The 14,744-nt window shown below is 38.3% G+C and overlaps 1 protein-coding gene across 1 annotated transcript; it reads right to left on the bottom strand.

Moving 5' to 3' along the window:
* Positions 1 to 1,440: 1,440 nt before the first annotated feature.
* On the bottom strand, positions 1,441 to 8,032 carry RFK (riboflavin kinase). The gene is made up of 4 exons (XM_058044440.1): positions 7,894 to 8,032; positions 6,154 to 6,305; positions 4,685 to 4,787; positions 1,441 to 4,147 (listed from the first exon to the last, which is right to left on the bottom strand). Exons 1-4 carry the CDS (start codon positions 7,973 to 7,975, stop codon positions 4,017 to 4,019), a joined length of 468 nt encoding a protein of 155 aa, XP_057900423.1. The 5' UTR covers positions 7,976 to 8,032; the 3' UTR covers positions 1,441 to 4,016.
* Between the last annotated feature and the right edge of the window lie 6,712 nt (positions 8,033 to 14,744).

Here is a 14,744-nt window from a genome sequence, read left to right as displayed (position 1 = left end):
ATACCAACACAGCTATGAGAATACAACTGCAGTATTGGAAGGGTAGGACAGTATCTCCAAAACATCAAAAATGGCACTCTAACCTACTCTACCAGGTCATTTAAAACAAAGACTCCTCCTACTCAACTTCACATAATTTCAGTTTTTAAAACTGCTGTTGCCAGATGAGTGTGTACTATAATACATTCTACCACCAGAGAGGAAAATCCAAACCACTTACTTTCCTACCAGCTGATTTGGCTTTCCTTTTACTTGGAACCACAGATCTGGAGAATAAAGCAAAGCCACAGCTGTTAATAAGAGGCTGAAAATCAATCTGTTTCCTTCTCACATAAGGACCTACTATAACAACATGAAGTGATTTGGACTGGAAATGAAGATATAACATATATGGGATAGGATGGCAACAGTCCAATATATTTCAAAATGGACTTCTGGGGGGAAAGAAGATGTGTGTGAATAGGAGGAAAATCAGTGTTTTAGAGAAATTCTTACTACTGCATGGATTTTTTATGCTGACTTTCTTACAGAATTACTGCATTCCCCAACGCTGATGGTTTTCATCATAATCTTGTAGTATGTTTCCCAATGGAACTGCATTTATGATGTGACTTCTTCCACCAAGTACCTCCACAGTATTCCTCATTCTACACATCAACCCCTAATTAATCTAATTCCAGTAGTTTAAATAGTGTTTAATCACAAATAGAGAGTTTGAATTTATTGCAAAGTAAAACACAATCCAGAAGTGCACTGGCAAAAAGGACTACTTCGGTCTTCTTTAGGATCTTCTTGAGCTACAGAGAACTGAAAAAAAACAGAGAGCATTTACAACAGAAATTTTCCACTTGTCTTTTAAAGTGGTTCAGCACTTTCAAACTATGCCAAAGGGAATAAATAACACTCAGCAGGTAATCTACCTTAAAGGGACAAAACAAAGAAATTTTTTTAGCATTGCTGGATACATAATAATACACAAGAGCATGCTCTTTATAGCCCCTTACTATGAAGAACAGAGTCTTCACACAAAAGTGTATGGAAGTGCTGTTATTTGTTGTCAGTATGGTCCGACAGCCAAGAGAATAGACTAAGCCTTAAAATTGTTCCTTCACATTTTTGACAATAAACAGTTCTAGAGCTGCTAATCATTTAAGACTTATCTTTACAAATTAATTAATTTTGAGAAGGACTGATTTTTAAGCCATAATTCTTGAGTGGATTTTTTTTTGTTAGATACTCCTAAAGACCTCATGATCACCCTGTAACTGACATTATTCTGTGGATTTCATCATTGCCCCTTCAGTAACAAAGAGGAATACAAAATCATGTGAAGATTTAGAAGTTCAAAATAAGGCAGTCACCCCCATAAAGCTCTGCCTAAAACTGAAACAACTAACATTGCTAGGAGTGGCAAAGGAAAGGAAATCCAAGACAACAAGGTTAACTTTATCAATTACAGTTCCTTTAGTAATAGTACAGTGCAACATCATCAACCAAAATACAGCTACTTGTACATAATACAAAAATAAAGTTTATACTGTGCTAGGAATTATGTATTGAGCTTAAAGAGTGATGTATAACATTTTCTCTTAAATAATATGGTCAGGTACACTCAGCCAAATGGATGTACTAACACACTCTCTTTGAAGACAAACACATAAAGAGCAGTTTCTTAGTTCAGTGTATCCATATATCATACCTCAGGTAGGATTTGAGAGCAAGCTAAGCCTTTCAAGTTTTCCCTTTGCTACTGTTCTTTATCCATAGCACAGCAGTTCTACAATCAAACGGTGAGTTGAATTTTTGACAGTGGCATTTATTAGCAGATACAGAAAAGTTTTATTCAGAACAGCCTAAGGCACCATAGTTTCCACAACAGACCCAAGACATCACTGGCAAAAATCAATTTTAAAGGCAGCTATGAGTGCTCAGCTACAGTACCATGATGAACAACAATCTAATGTTGACAACATTCTCTGGTGACTGGTGTGGCTTCTGTTTATTCTCTAGAAGGAGTAGTAAAATATATGATTTTAATGTTGCTACAAATCTGAAGAATGCATAAATTCTTAGCAAAAAAATTTTCTCCTTTTATCTCTCCTTTTTAAAATTCCAATCATCAATCTTGCAAGACAATTCTTTTACAGACTTTTTAGAAATAGTTTCCAACACATTATATAGTAAAAAGCCCACTAAATTATTTCTCTTCTCCTTTAAAAGAAAGTATATTGTCCCATGTCCCTCTCTCCCAAATGTATTGTATCTGTCTCTGCTATCAACACCACTGGTGAACAATTCATTTAAGCAAAATTAAATTTTCTCCTGAAGTCCTAAAGAGCAAACATGAACCCTTGATTTCCTCAAGACCTCTTCCCTAATAATAGTCCATGATACTGGCTAGAATTTAAAGCAGTATGAAGTGAAACTATCATCTTGACAGCACCACCTGCCACAACGACCGAATCAGCTACCTTGCTAAAACTCTTCTAAATTCTAGAGTGAAAAGTAGGATTAGAACAGGACAAGGAGTAAATTAATCAAATTTCACTACAGAAATTGTGCGTTCCATATTGAACATTGTAGCTCAGACAGAGAATCACAGCTGATATTTAAAGAAGTACTTTGAATTTTAGAATATGTCCCATCACATCCATCAGAGGGTGATTCAAAAACTTATGGTTGTGGCAGTCACTATAGCTAATCTGCTTCCATTCACCAAAGGATAGAAAAATTTATCAGAGGAAAAGAAGACTTGGTATTGAATCGCACATTACATACTTTTTTCAAACTATTTTTCAAATTACTATCAACTCTCATCATACTCCTTCCACTAATCCATCACAGAATAGTTAGGGTTGTAAGAGACCTTCAGAGATCATCTAGTCCAACCCCCACTTGTATCCCCATATTTCAGAGCAGGACTGTCTGCAGCTACTTATAAAAAATAATCAATATTCTTTATAGTGTTGATACATTATCTAATAAATCCCCAAAGGTTTTCATTTGTGTATTTATCTACTTGGTCTGCCAAAACCTTGGCTCTTACCTGCACTTAGTGCAGAGTGTTGATGAGATTTTTCTGTGCCTTACAATAATGCCAACCTTGAAGTCAGACATTTTATTGCCAGTGCAGTAAATAACCTCAAGATCTCCCTATGAAAAATATCAGCAGCACATAAAATGCAAATATGTGTCTCACTACCTATTTTCCTTTAAGATGCAATGAGCAGCAGTCTTGTTATATTGTTTCTGCATCTTTTACGCCTGAACCTTAAAGTTTATCAGCTTTCACACTTTTACTCATATTTTGAAATTAAGTGAAACACCTTTTCAGAATTAAACTACACAATCATGTGTTATCATATATTCAGTCAAGTGAAGAAATATAATTCAGATTCTAGCAACACAATGAGCAACAGCGATTTCTTCCATCTCAAATAAACTTAAAATAAATAATTTCAATTAAAGTAACAGCTTCAACCATAACAGCTGTGTAGCATATAAAAAATCAAGAACTATAGAGAATTAATCTTCCTATTGTTATCTATCTAAGCACTGGAATTTTCTGAGTCAATCAATACCAACATTTTCTAAGCTAAAACTCAGATCTAAGAATGACACAGAAAATTGGACATTATGAAACATTAGGTTAAGAACAGACATTCTTCATTAAATGAGCTAACCACACCTCATGATTACAATTAACTTTGGTCATGTTCTAAATGTGCTCAGATCTCCAAAGACCTGGTTACATTAGGATACATCACACATTGTTTATCTACAACCAGTAGTACAGCCTTCTAGCTCTTTTGTATGACTAATGACGCAACCAAAGAAAACAGAAGTCATCTTGTATGGTTGGTTCTGATCTCAGTCACCTAAGAGACATATGACACAAAAATATCTATGAGAGCAGTGCAAATACAAAAGCTCCATGACAGGGAAGAAAATAAGAAAGAAAGAAATATTAAAAAAAAAAGAAAAAAAAAAAAAGAAAAAAGGCGGTATGGCTTTTCTCAGCGATTGTTTACTATTTTGCCTTCTGGCAGATGAAAAAAATTATCTTCTTTGAGTTTAAGATGTTCTGGTAGATCTAGCTGTCTTTTTGCTTCTTCAATATCTTCCTGAATTGCTGAAATGAGCGCATCTGAAAAAGGTAAGAATAGGAATATTTAAAAGTTGTTTTGTATTCTGAACACAATAACAAGTGAAAATAAGGCATCACAAAATATCAAACAACAATCACAGAAGTAGAATGTAACTATGAGGTTTGAAAGGCAGAATTCTCTGCTTTTAAAATCTTTTTTTTTAACATGCTAAAGTTGCATTTATACCTGTTACCACCACTATCCTCTTCATTTGTCAAAAGACATATTAGCAGCTCTGTTTCAATACTAACAAAACTGCATTTTAAGAATAAATTAGTACACTTGACTTTCATGACAAACCCATGATTTTAACATTACTCCCTAGACAAGGGAAATAAAAGTGCAGGTTTTTGGTGTGATACATAAGAAGATGTGGGGGTATGTCTTTTTTGGTTTTAAATTACGAAAACATTTTACTGACATTTTAAAGGTTAACCAATAAAACATCTCAGGATGGAAGGAGGCAGAGTGAAGACAAAGAACTTGCATGAGTAAGGCAAAAAAGAAAGTAGTCTGAGGGAGACCTTCATACTGACCTAAGGAATCAAAGTTTTTTTCGGGTCGAATGTATCCAGTTATGACTATACTAAGAATTTCTCCATAAAAGTCTTCTTTGAAGGTGTGGATAATGTGTGTTTCCTAAAGGAAGAGAAGTAAGTGGACAATTAATATGAACTTAAAGAGTTTATTTCTCTCTCTGTAAGCATGTAGGCCTAATATCCAACATTCAAATTCTGCTTAACAGACAAAAAATAAAAGGGACATTTAGTATAGCATGTATAATCCAAAATAAAAAGGCCAGGGCTTTAGTTTGTATTAGGAAGTAGAATTGCATTCTGCATGGAATTAAAAAAATTACTTCCTTAAAGAGTAAAAAGTGTTTAAAGAGAAAAGGAATGGAAAAAAAACCCAAAAAAACAACAAAACCAAAACAACAAAAACCCCCCTAACCAAACAAAAAGACCCAACAAACCAATTAAAAAAACCCAAAACCCACACCCCTAGACATCAGGAGCAGTGCTTCAAAACTTCTCAGAGTTAAGATTTCCAAGGCAGGAAACGTTAGTGTTTCATCAACAAGTGGATTCATTAAAATAACTATGAAGATTTTGATAGAAGTAGCTTCTACACTATCCCCTAAGGGAACCGAATGATAAAATGCAAGAGCAAGTCCAGACTAAGACACAGACCTGACACTCAGAACTTTTTTATGCATATCCAAATCAAGCCAACCCATAGCATCTACCAGCAGAGCTATTATTTGGGAAGCTTTTAACTACTTGCTCAGAAAAGTCACCTGCAAAGAAATTTTTAAGTATAGATTTTCCAAAGACAAACACTTAGAAGTAAAAATTCATGAAGAAATAAAATTGTTTTCAGCAAATAAAAGAGAGCTTTGCAAGACTCGGGAAAAGCACCAGCACTTGTCAACAAAAAACCCCACAGCTGTTACAGCTCAGGATTTGAACTTCTCCATCCTTACACCCTTATCTGCCTTCCAGTATTTATGGGGTACATTCAGCCGCAGCATCTTACGTATCCATTTCATCATTTAAGAGAAGAATAAATTCATTACAAATTAAACTGCCCAACATCTCCTACATGAAATGCAGATACATTGCAGAGAACAATAGATTATTACTATGTTCCAGCTTATGCCAGGGTGTCATAACCAGTAAATTCAATGTGTTTACCAAGTTCATGCCTAATTTGCTATCAGCAAGTTAAGCTACCATCATTTCAAGTACTATTACATTTTAATTTTGGAAGTAGTTAAGAAATGGTGGAATGGAAGAAAGAAAAACTTTACTCAACTTCCTCTGCATACTCTCTGGTTACAGAGAGCATATTCTTTTCAGAATATAAATACTAAATAGATAACAAATGTATTTCCAATGGTACACAAATTTCTAGATACCATTCATCAATCAAATTCTGTGTATCTTCTTAAAATTAATCCAGTTTTTTATTACAATAAAAATCCCACAAAAAGCAAAATTCTTACCACTGATTTCTTAATATTCTTATAGAAGGGATTCCATCCTATGCTCACAACCATTTTATGCACATCTCCATTTCCAACACAGGCCCATCCATAGTATATACCAGTAGGGATATCAGATGGAAAGCTTTCAACTACTTGCTCAGAAAAGTTAGCTGCAAAAATTTTATAAAGTGTAAGTGACTTTGTGTAAATCAAGTATATAACAGGATCTTCAAGTACTTAAAAGCCAAACTCTGCCTACATACTATTTACAAACATAACACTGGTGATGATAAGAATAAGGAGACGGACCATCAGCAAAGTATAAAACAGCTTCATAAAATTTAGTTACTGTGGCAACACCAGAATTATTATAACTCCTACACACACACACACACACACACACTGTATTGTATAGTTTTCTTTATCTTCTGCAGTAGTAATTAATAAATACGTCATACATACAGCCAGAACACTTTTCATTCTTAGGACAATTACCACAGCTTTACCACGAGGAAAAACGAGAGGGAAAAAGTCAACTTTCTTCTGCACTATAAAATAGCATCTCAGAACTATTTATTAGTAAAATATTTACTGATGAAATAAACTATGTAGAAGCAAACGTAATCATTATTTAGTCATCTGTCAGTTTTGCACAAGTTCCCTTTCAGAGGCATCTGTGGACTTGAGATTTCCTTTGAAAACTATGTATTTACAGTAAAATAAAATTTCCTTTTGGCTAATTTGAATCTTCTCTCAAAATTACTATCCTACCCCTATTTCCAAGCTGAATAGATCTCTTAATGCAAGATACCAAACTGAAAGAATGGTTACCAAATTTTTATAAAAGCTCAACAGATAGGCACAGCTTTCTTTCCCTGCTCCCTAATACCAACACATCATTTATAAACAACCAGGAGAAAAATGTGAAATGTTCTCAGAAACAGATGTGAGAAATCCGGCACTACAAGAGTGGTCTTATAAAGTTTCATGTCTGTTAGATGTAGTGCAACATGACTACTGACTTCAGTGTGAGCTTAAGAACATTCAAAATTTTCTTGCAGTATTCATCTGCCTGCATTTAGACACCTGAAACAGAGACGGGCGATAGGAAAATATATTCTCTGCAGGCCAAGCCCACCTGCTCTGTTTCAAACTCTGCTTTACTCCCCTTAAACTTTCTTCCTTGCAGCGATTCCCAATGCCTACTCCCTTTCCTACTCCTATCAGAGATTTATGCGAAGGGATATTTTCCCAGGCTGCCACACGAGAACGTGACACTCATCTACATCCTGTATATCGTGACGATCACTAGATGAGAAAAGGAACAAACATTAAGATTCAGGGGAGCCTCTTTACAGACGGGGGAGCAGGGAATGACAGAAGGGAAGGTGCGAGACTCTAAGCAGTGCAGGAGAGGGGGAAGAAAGGCGTCGGGAAAACGCTGGTAGGTAACAAGTCAGGGCCGTTCTCGGAAATCGCAAATCATAACAAAAGCGCAGCGCTGCAGGGCGGCGGGGCGGCCGCCGAGGTCAGGCGAGCTCGGTCACAGCGCTGCCGCACGGCTGCGGGGCAGGAGCCCGGCACGGCTCCGCCCGAGGGCCGCGACACAGGCCGGGGCTGCAGAACCCCGGCCCAGCACCCGGCCGGCGGCAGCGCTCCCGGGACCCGGCGCGGACCCGCAACCCCACGGCTGGGCCCAGCCCCGCGGACACCCTGCCCGTGCTGCTCCGGGAAGACGTGCCCTCCGCGCCCGCTCACCGGTGGGGATGCCCAGCTCCTTGGAGCCCCTGCCGAAGCCCTTCACCACCTCCCCGCGGCAGAAGTACGGCAGGTGCCTCATGGCCCTGCGCTGAGGCGCCGGCGCCCCGAGCCCGCCGCGCCGCTGCGCCGCTCCCCACCGCCCTCCGCACGGGGCGCTACCAACGACAGGGGAGGAACCGCTCGAGCCGGCGAGCCGCACAGCGCTCCGCGGCCCCTGCCCACCCTCCCGAGTGGACGCGCCCGCGCCGCATGCCCAGTGTGCCCTCCCTCGCCGGGGACGGCCGCGGCCGGGCGGGCGGTGCCTGCTGAGGGCGGTGAGCTTCGCCGTGCGCAGCCGGGCCCTGTCACACGCCGGTGGCAAAGCGCCGTGCCCTGTGCCCTGCCCGCGCGGTTCGTCACACTCGGCTCTCCGAGGGCAGCTGGGCCTGGCCCGTCCTGCAGTTTCTTCGATGGAAACTGCAGTGACTGCTGCCACTGCTGTGCTCCCGCTGCCACAGCCCGACCCTCTTACCTGAAAGGCTGCAGCTTGCACCCCGCGCCCATGCGTGTACATAGGGATTGTTGCTCCCTTGGTAGCCCTGGATTTACCTTTTCGCTCAGAAAACACAAAATGCTTCAGTGCACAGCAGACATTCAGGAAAGCCGCTAGAACAGGTCTTTTTGTGACATGCTCCAGCGAACTGCAGTTCCTTGCTTAAAACAAAAGCAATAATCCAAACAACCAAACCCCAACAGCAAACTAAACTAAAACCAAACAATTTTTACCCAACCTCTGCTTTTAACCAACATGCTGACATCTCCCCTTCTGCCATTACCATTGCTAGTGCAGGGGTCTCCTTTGGAAAAAAGCACCAAGAGAGCAGTGCTCATTCTATGTTCGCTCCAAGGAAAAAGAAGGGTTACATGAGCATTTCTCTTCCTTCACTTCCTGCCTCTTCATGTTGATATAGCTTATTAATGTATTTAGATGATTAGCATTCTTTTTTCTATTGCCCTGCCTGATCCAACTTAAGTAAATTTGAGGTGGCATGAGTTCAAAATAGCATTATGTGAAAGATATCCATAATCTTGGTAAACTACAGAACAGCCAGCCCAGCAGCAGACAGTCTCTTTGTATCAGTGAAACTATAGGCCATTTGAGTTCTGGAGTCTCATTCAGCACTGCTGTGCTGCACATAAGCATATTTGTGTTCAAACACATAACTGTTATCCAGAAACACCATTCAGAAAAACCCTGAGGTGAACTGGCACTTTCTTCCCCTCCGCCACCCCCTTCTAGAACAGTTTCTAATTTCAACAGTTTGATATGAGCCATAAAAATATTTCAGGACTTACGTCTAATTTGGTTTGCTAGTTTTTTAATGTGGAAAAGCAATGTGAACATCTATGCCTTGTGCTTGTATTTAATTATATTCCAAATAAATACCTTTTTAAAATTGGAATTGTTTGGAGAAATGGACTTATATATTATATTATAAAGCACTGACGGTTCATGGAAGCTGTGGACACAAGCTGTTTTATATAAGAAGGCAAAAAAAAATCTAATTGATTTTGCCTCAAACTTATCCTCTTCTTTCCTTCTGCCATTTCTCTTAATTCCCTGCCATCCTTTTCATGATAACATTTAAATTCATTACTTCAGCTTGAGTAGCTTTGACTGTCTTAGGGAATGACCATATGTGTAGCTGGAACTCGCAACAGAATCATGATGGTATGTATGTAAGACAACAAAGTGGAAGGTATCCTAAGTATGCTGCTAGCAGGTCAATTCTGTTCTGCTGTCTCTGCGTGGGTAGAGAATAATGCTGCAAAGGGTGTTTAAAGGTTTTGTAATGGAAGTGTCTTGGATATGAAGTCTAAATCATGAAGTCATTGCCTAGTTGCTTAACTAATGACAGACCATTAACAGTTGACAGTGTGGCCTCATAGCCATTAGCACTGCTAGTTTATTTTAGCTGAAAAGCAAGAAACGAAAACAAAACCCCTCTATTTTCTGCAATGAGTTCCCTCACGATATTTGTATTCAAGGACATACACATTTGTGTTCTTCCCATCTTTTCAGGCCAGATGCTGCTGTTCTTGAGATATCCACACGATGGCATGCAGTGACTTCTTTTTCGGCGTCTGTAGGTTTGGGCCAAAGGTTTACAATCTCAGTAACTGAGAAGACCTTGAGAATTGCTAAGTCAAGGAAGTATTTGTTTAAGAACTATGTGGTTCAGTAATTTCACAGAAGTCTTCCTGACGACTTCTATCTCATTCTCTCAAATAGTTGTAACATGAATAATTTTTATCAGTAATCATGATGGGCTGCCATGATCCAGCTAAAATATTAGCCATCCTTCATACTATGTCCTCATTTTTCTTTTGTTATTAAGTATACCAGATCATATTGGAGAGAGGGGTGCATCTTAAGTAGAATTTAATTACTTCTGCTGACATTTATAGTAGTTAACTCTACTAAAATTTAGTAGAGTTAGTACACATGTTTCTTCCACAAACATCATCAAATTTTAGTGATGAACATGTCTTTTAGCATTGTCAGTCAAATGAAGAACTATTTGAGAGTTCTACCTCCAGTGAGAAAACTCAGGTGCTATTTCAGGCAGCTAGGGAAGAACTTCTGTTTTGTTTTTATGCTACTTTAGCTATAGTTATTGTCGGTGAAAAGTATTTTTTCTTTTTTTCTAGAGCCACAGAAACCAGAATAAAGAAAAGAGAGCACGTATTATGTCACCTGTGTAGGGCCCATGTCAGGTTGCCTAGCTGAACATAAGCATTGAGGACTCATCATACTAACCAACATTTAATGCAGAGTAGAACATACTCTGTTCATCTCGTTTTGCAGTATCACATCACAAGCCTGTGCCAGAGTCCCTGTCTCTTACCTCTGTGCTGCAAAAACCTTTATTCCTATGCAAGGCTTAAGGTGAGAGCAGGAATATCCTGTTTTCTTCATGTGGTGTGGAAAAATAGCAGAACCATATCTACCGGATACCGGAATATTTTAGGGCTGTCCCGACCAAACTGGAAATTCTGGTTACACCAGGCTCAGTGAAATATTCAAGAGCTGACTCAGAAAACAGTGACATGTAGTAAAACTAGTAGCATTTTAGCCAGTTCCTTGGAAGTTTCCATTTCCAGCATGACAAAACACTCATTGATTCAGGAGTTCAATTCAAGGATGCTCTGGCACTCCTTACTTTTAGTATGCTGAAAACAGGTGATGAAATCACAGATATGTACAAAACACTTTTGCTAGAATGTCTAACAAATACCTGCTTTGAAAGGACTTTTTCTGTATTTTAGTCTGGAATAGAAAACCACAGAAGTTTTTCTTTTACTTTAAAAAAAAAATTATCTTTATTTTTAGTAGTTTGAAGTTTTGTTCTAGTTGAATAGACTACTTTCTTCTAGGAAAAATACCTGCACATTAGTATGATGGTACCAAGACTGTGTTAGATGACAGTGAAGCAACATTACTATGGATGTCTGTTTGATAAGTCATAGCTGATATTATCTGCTGAACATCTGATAATTACATAAAATTCTAATAACTACCATTGTATGCTAGTAAACTATGTGTGAAAGACAAAACTGGTGCCTTTTAGATATTACAGAAATATTACCTAAAAGTGGGAACTTGATGCTTTTTGAAAGTTTACGTCAATTCTCAAGAATTCATCCAGCTTTTGAATCCCTATTTCTGGTGTCTTTTCTCCACACCAAATCCTCAGTTATCTCCTTGAAAAATGCAGTGTTGCTTTCAGCTAGCTTCCCATTATCTCTACACATCATTGTATTGTGCCATGTAGGCATGCTTCATGTTTAGTTCTCAAAAAAAAGACTTTAAATACATTTTAAGTCCTTCCCTCTTTGCCCATTTTCCTAAAATGGTTTAATAGGTGTCTCAGATTAAATATCTGTAATTAACTGATTAGGTTGGATTATATGATGGCCATCTTAATGGCATGTGTATTGTCACACCTTTTTTTTTTTTTTTTGCAGCCACAGTTGACCCAGATCAAAATGTTTGAAACCAATGTGTCCCTTATTATAAAAGCAACCTTCAGTTAATTGTTTGGCGAAATATTCAGGAGAATCTCATCTATAGAGACTTTGTCAGCACAAAAAAGTTAATAAAGGGCAAGGTAGCTCAGGCAGCTTACCACCTTGAAGATAACAAAGTGAGATTCTTGTATGTTTGACAGATTGTAGTCCAAAGTATCTTGCATTTCTCAACAATGAACACAAATTGCTATCAGAAGTCTCACAATGGAATGTAGAAGAACTAGACTAGGAATCTAGGTGAGAGGTGAGGAGATGTTTACTGAATTGTCATGATGTTTGCAGATGAATAGATGTTAGGCAACTCGGAGGTCAGTGTCAATGGTGTGCAAGAAATGTACGAAATGGCATGTAAGAAATGTGTTACAGGATGTAACTGAGATAGATGAGATCTATTAAGAAAGTAATAAACAATGGGACAAGCAATGGATTTTTCAGCTCATTAAATTTAATACCAGGAATAACTTAATTACAGATTTTGGTGAATCTGCATAATATCTGCTTCTCATGAGTTGTAAAGTAAACAAAAATTAGATACCAAAATATCTTCTGACCTAGAACTTAATATGACTTGGCTCTTATTTTCTGCTTTTCGTGGGGAAGAAGAGAAGACAAAGGTGCTAAAGGTTTACAGAAAAAGGAAATCACTCAGAGGGAAAAGCCTGTTAGAAGGGCATAAGCTCAAATTAGAATGAGTATGGAGATAAAAGGAGCAGATATTTGATGTTCATGAAGCTTCTTAATTTTGGGAACACTTTACAAAATAAAGTAAATCAGTTTGTCAAATCAGTTAGTCTTTACTGCAGAAATTAGTTTCACAACAACATAAAAAATAAAAAGATTGAACCAGTGACCACTGAATTAATTCATGGAAATGCCATGAAGAACAGTACCCTCTCAAACCCACAGAAGATGTATTGCCCCAGTGGTGGGTTTGCTTTTTTTATGTCCAGGAATACTCTGCTTAGGCACGGACCTCTATTGTCTTTACAGAAAAGATTTTGCTAGTTTTCAGCCTATGAGGGATAAAAGTTTTTCACCTATGCAGTAACATCAGAAAGAGCAGAAAATGAAAATTATTGTCGTAGTGACTGACATTGCAGGGGGAATGTAATGAAGGAAGTAGCTACAGTGTTTTTCCTTGCGTGCTAATGATAATTTTTAAGATCATTTACTTCTTTCCTTCTCTGGGCTTGCTGTTCCAGCATTTATCACAGAGTAAGCAACAGGTGAGCAAACAAGAAAGATTCTGATGAAAATTTCTCATTGCTAAATGGAACCTGCAGATTGTAATAATGCTGCTGCCACCAATATATGATGCATGTTCAAGGCATGCCTGCATTTGTGACAGCACTGCCATCTGTATAAGGCAACCACTCCTTCAATCTTCTTAATATTGCCTATTGAAGAAATAGCCCTAATCATCACTCATGTCTACCACTGCAAAGAAATCCTTCTCTTTTCAAAAGTGCCATTTGAGTGCAAATTTGTGTTTTCTTAACACAGGAAGTATTTGCACAACAGCAACGCAAAACTGCTAGCCATAATTTCCTTGATTTTTGGGCTCCATACCATTTGCCATGCAGACAATCCCAGTAATCCTGCAAGCAGCCTGTGCGAAACACAACAGTGCTGAGAACAGAAGAGTTAGCCTGCATCAGTCTCCCAAAAATTGCCTCCGTATGGGCAGAGTGCTCTCACTTGTCCTTCGTAGTAAGCCTAGCTGGGTGCTGCTCTACTCATTTTCCTAGTCACACCAAAGCTATGAATACAAAAGGCATGTACAAAGAAGAATCCCAGATGTAATATAAGGCTTGCTCTGAATAACACAGCTGGTATGTTTGTTGCTAAATCAATTATTTTGTGGGAATATAATGCTGTGTGCTGCTTCTTCAATTTTCCTAGTTCGGCTGCATCCAAATGCAATGAAAATGACTTATTTTTCTCATTGGTATTTACAATTAAAAATCATTCTTCCCCCCCCCCCCCAAAAAAAAAAAACCCACCAAAAATACACCAACAAACAGCTTCCCATCCAAACCAAATAAAACCCAAAAAACCCCCAAAGCTCAGATGTCCTTGTTTTAGGACATCTCCTATTCCGCTTACTTTCTCAAGGGTATCCTGAGCTGCAGAGGTTCAAAACAAGTTATCTAAATCAGTACTAGCTTTATGTGGAGATGTTCTAACCAGTTTTTCCACATTATTAATATCCCTACCTTCTGCACATGGATTGCTCATTTTGCCCCACACTGTTTACCTTGGCAAAGAAATAGCAGCTAGAACCCATAATTTATGCTACCAAACAGGTTGAGCAGAAAATTCAATAAAGCCTGCTTTACATAACAGAACTAATTACCCTCAAAACTAAGATTTTCATGGCCACCATCAGTGTATCAGACATGTTTAATAAAAAGATCAACATAATCCTTCATTGCCTAAAAAATAAACCAGAGATTCATGAATGCTGCCAACCCTGTATACTTGTACATGTACTTGGCAACCAGAATGTATGAACATGGAACAGATATTTTGTGATATTGCAAAACATTTAATAGTGAGTGAGAAAGGGCACCATATCCTGGGGTGGTTTGAATGATCTTCTACTTCCTTCCTTGACAGCAGAGAAGAAAGAGTATTTTCTCACATCAGATAAGTGACTTCAACTATCATTAACTGTTTCTGTAGATAAGTAAGGAAGTGGCACAAAAATACTCAAATACTCAAAATGTTTTACCTGATGCCAAGAATATTAAAAAAAAAAACCCCAAAACAATGGA

Source organism: Melospiza georgiana, chromosome Z (genome assembly GCF_028018845.1).
Source record: "Melospiza georgiana isolate bMelGeo1 chromosome Z, bMelGeo1.pri, whole genome shotgun sequence".
Taxonomy (NCBI): Eukaryota; Metazoa; Chordata; class Aves; order Passeriformes; family Passerellidae; genus Melospiza; species Melospiza georgiana.
Note: the sequence above shows the minus strand (reverse complement) of the source record. Positions and strands in the feature narration are given on the sequence as shown.